The sequence below is a fragment of the Octopus bimaculoides genome, chromosome 17 (genome assembly GCF_001194135.2).
Source record: "Octopus bimaculoides isolate UCB-OBI-ISO-001 chromosome 17, ASM119413v2, whole genome shotgun sequence".
Taxonomy (NCBI): domain Eukaryota; kingdom Metazoa; phylum Mollusca; class Cephalopoda; order Octopoda; family Octopodidae; genus Octopus; species Octopus bimaculoides.
Genome location: NC_068997.1, coordinates 29938100 through 29941210, shown reverse-complemented (window position 1 = coordinate 29941210; position 3111 = coordinate 29938100). Strand labels below are relative to the sequence as shown.

General features: G+C 39.7%; 1 protein-coding gene across 2 annotated transcripts in view; it reads left to right on the top strand.

Moving 5' to 3' along the window:
• The window catches only part of LOC106878386 (alpha-crystallin A chain), a 17073-nt gene that overhangs the window by 4946 nt on the left and 9016 nt on the right, over positions 1-3111 (top strand). Inside the window, exon 1 of one of the 2 annotated variants that reach the window (XM_014927577.2) lies at positions 1053-1659. The exons of the other annotated variant lie outside the window; for it this stretch is intronic. Within the exon in view, the coding sequence (XP_014783063.1) occupies positions 1399-1659 (261 nt within the window). The 5' untranslated portion in view covers positions 1053-1398. Of the gene's footprint in view, positions 1-1052; positions 1660-3111 lie in introns of those variants that run through there. 2 annotated transcript variants of the gene reach the window in all.

Genomic DNA, 3111 nt, shown 5'->3' with positions numbered 1-3111 from the left:
GGGATGTTTCTATGTGGCCTGCTTGTTTGTTGCACCTTGTTTACCATTTTGTCCTTGTTCCTTTGCCACGTCATGTACCCAGTTATGTATCTATATGTACATGTAGATGAACGTATATACATACATGTACATATATATGCATATACTCATATATTGTTTATATATTTTCTCTTTTATATATATATATATATATATATATATATAACGGATGCGTCGCATTCAATTAAATAATAAATAGTAAATAGCAGGAGTGGCTGTGTGGTAAGTAGCATGCTTACCAATCACATGGTTCCGGGTTCAGTCCCACTGCGTGGCACCTTGGGCAAGTGTCTTCTACTATAGCCTCGGACCGATCAATGCCCTTGTGAGTGGATTTGGAAGGCGGAAACTGGAGAAAGCCCGTCGTATATGTATATATATGTATATGTGTGTGTATATGTTTGTGTATCTGTGTTTGTCCCCCCAACATCGCTTGACAACCGATGCTGGTGTGTTTACGTCTCCGTAACTTAGTGGTTCGGCAAAAGTGACCGATAGAATAAGTACTAGGCTTACAAAGAATAAACTCTGGGGTCGATTTGCTCGACTAAAGGCAGTGCTCCAGCATGACCGCAGTCAAATGACTAAAACAAGTAAAAGAGTAAAAGAGAAAAAGAATAACATATAATATACATATATATGTGTGTCCGTGTATATATATATATATATATATATATATATATATATATATATATATATTATACACACACACACACACAGTAACATACGACCTCACATGCGCATTTCTATCAAGTGAATCTATATGCATAGTTATAGTACTAGTTAGCGCTAACTAGCTAGTTAAGCAGACATACAGACAGACTGACAAACAACCAGGTAGGCAGACAGACATGTTGATTGACTCGTAGATAGGTAGATAGATAAATAGACAGGTAAATGGATAGAAATATTTGCTGACCCCGTTTTTAAAAATAAATGTACAAAGGTTAACTAGAAGATGGAATGGGAATAATGTAAGCAAAGGAAGAAGTTTTTAAGAGTGGAATAGATATTGGTTAGAAACGGAAAGGGGAAGAGGCGGGGGTGAGGCGCTGAGTGACGCATGCACTACACACACACACGGATTCAGTCTGCCTCTTTCTCTCCCTCCCCTTCTCTCTCTCTCTCTCTCTCCCTTGTTTTTGTTAACTGCTGCTGTTATAAATTGGAATATTGCTTCTAACCGAAATTTCTACAAAGAAAGCCACCTGTAGTTCTGTTTGAGTCACAGAACACACTTTATATTAAGACAACAACTAAAACAGCCGCCGCAGAATTGCCATTGCTGAGAGAAGAATTTTCTGCAAGTTATTGGCAGTATATTTGTTTGGTTACCAGTGAAAATTTGAAATCACAAGAATGGCAAATCCTCATTATCCCTACTCACGATCCCTGACACCGCTGTATAACAGAATGCCTTCGTGGAGCATCTGGGAGGACCCATGGACTGATATGCCGCCATTTTCCCGACTCTCTGATCAACATTTCGGAATATCTCCAATGATGGATGATTTCTTCAGTCACTGGCAGAACTGGCGTCGATCGAATATGCACAGTGGATTCCACCATGCTATGCCTGTGGCCCAACAACAGTCAGCTGTGTCTACAGGATTTTCAGAAGTAAGACTTGATTTTAACGCCAAAATTTTGTTACTCTAACATTTCTCTTTTCCATGTTCCATGTTATTAGTTCTAAAGTCATATAACTTAATCAAATGTTTCTCTATTTTATAAATGATAATAATAATAATAATTGTTAGCGTGCCTTCTGCCAATGTAAGAGACATTCTGGGATAATTTGTTGTGAAACTTTAAATTTTGATAATACAGTTCTATATTTAAGAGGTGAGGAATTATGTACATTATTTACATTATTTACATTTGATGCATATTTGTCCTCATTTTGTTTAAGGTTTTTATGGGTTGATTCACATTTCACAGTTGTGTTATGTAGCCTCCAAATCAACCTGATCAAGTAGGGCTATGATCAAAGTTATTCGCTCCAGTCGTGATCATCCCGTTGTTTTAAGGATATCGATATATTAGCCAATGTATTACCTTCATTTTCTCAAGATGATGAGTTGCGATTTGAGGGAGATTTGTTATAGATGCTCCATTGTTGTCTTGGTCCATCGTATACTCAATATTTTGACGTGGTGGTTGTCGTGCACAGATCTGCCAGAATTGCACAAGTCTGTTCGCTCTTGTTAGGTCCTCTTTGGCACCCCCTAGCACTTGGCACCCCCTAGCACATGGCACCCTGGGGGACTTGCCGAGTTGCCGGTACCTTGAGCCGGCCTTGGCTGATATGGGTCGTTCTAGTTGCACATGTCGGTAGTGCAACTCTTCTATAGAATTTCTTTTTGTTCGCCTTTATTACAGGCAGATGATGAGTCTTAAGCAAAAGCAGCGTCTCGTCATTGAGTTCTCGACGAAGGAGGGATGCAGACTGTCCAGCATCCACAGAAAGGCTGCAGGTCATTTGTGTAGATGTCTCTGTTCACAAGAGCAATGTGTACAGGTGGATGAAGAAGTTTAAAGAAAGGGTAAACAACACGGAGGGAGAGCTTCAACATCGATCACTGCCACGAATCACCAGCGTGTGACCGAAATGATTTGCGCAGACATACGACTCACAGTGTGTTAGTCAACTGCATAATTGAACTCTCATTACAATGCATTACAGAAAATGGTGGAAGACGCTGGGCATCGGAACCTGTGAAAAATGTGTACCTTGGCATTTCACACCCGATTTGAAGGAGAAAAGGATGGAAATCTGCTTTGATCTTCTGGAAGCATTTAAAGCAAATAAAGACAAATGTTTCCGATCTGGTGACAAGAAACGAAACGTAGTTATTTCTTCATGATCCAGTAACGAAGACTCAGTCCATAGAATGGTTCCCACCTTTTCTCCATGGCCTAAGAGGTTCAAGAACAAGAGATCGGCAAAGGAAATCATGTGACTTTTTAATTTGGCAAGACAAGGGAGTTGTTTTTTTTTCCCTTGATTTTCCAGAGCGTCACTATACAATGAACACTGAGCGGCACGTTGAGACACTGAAAAACTTCAGA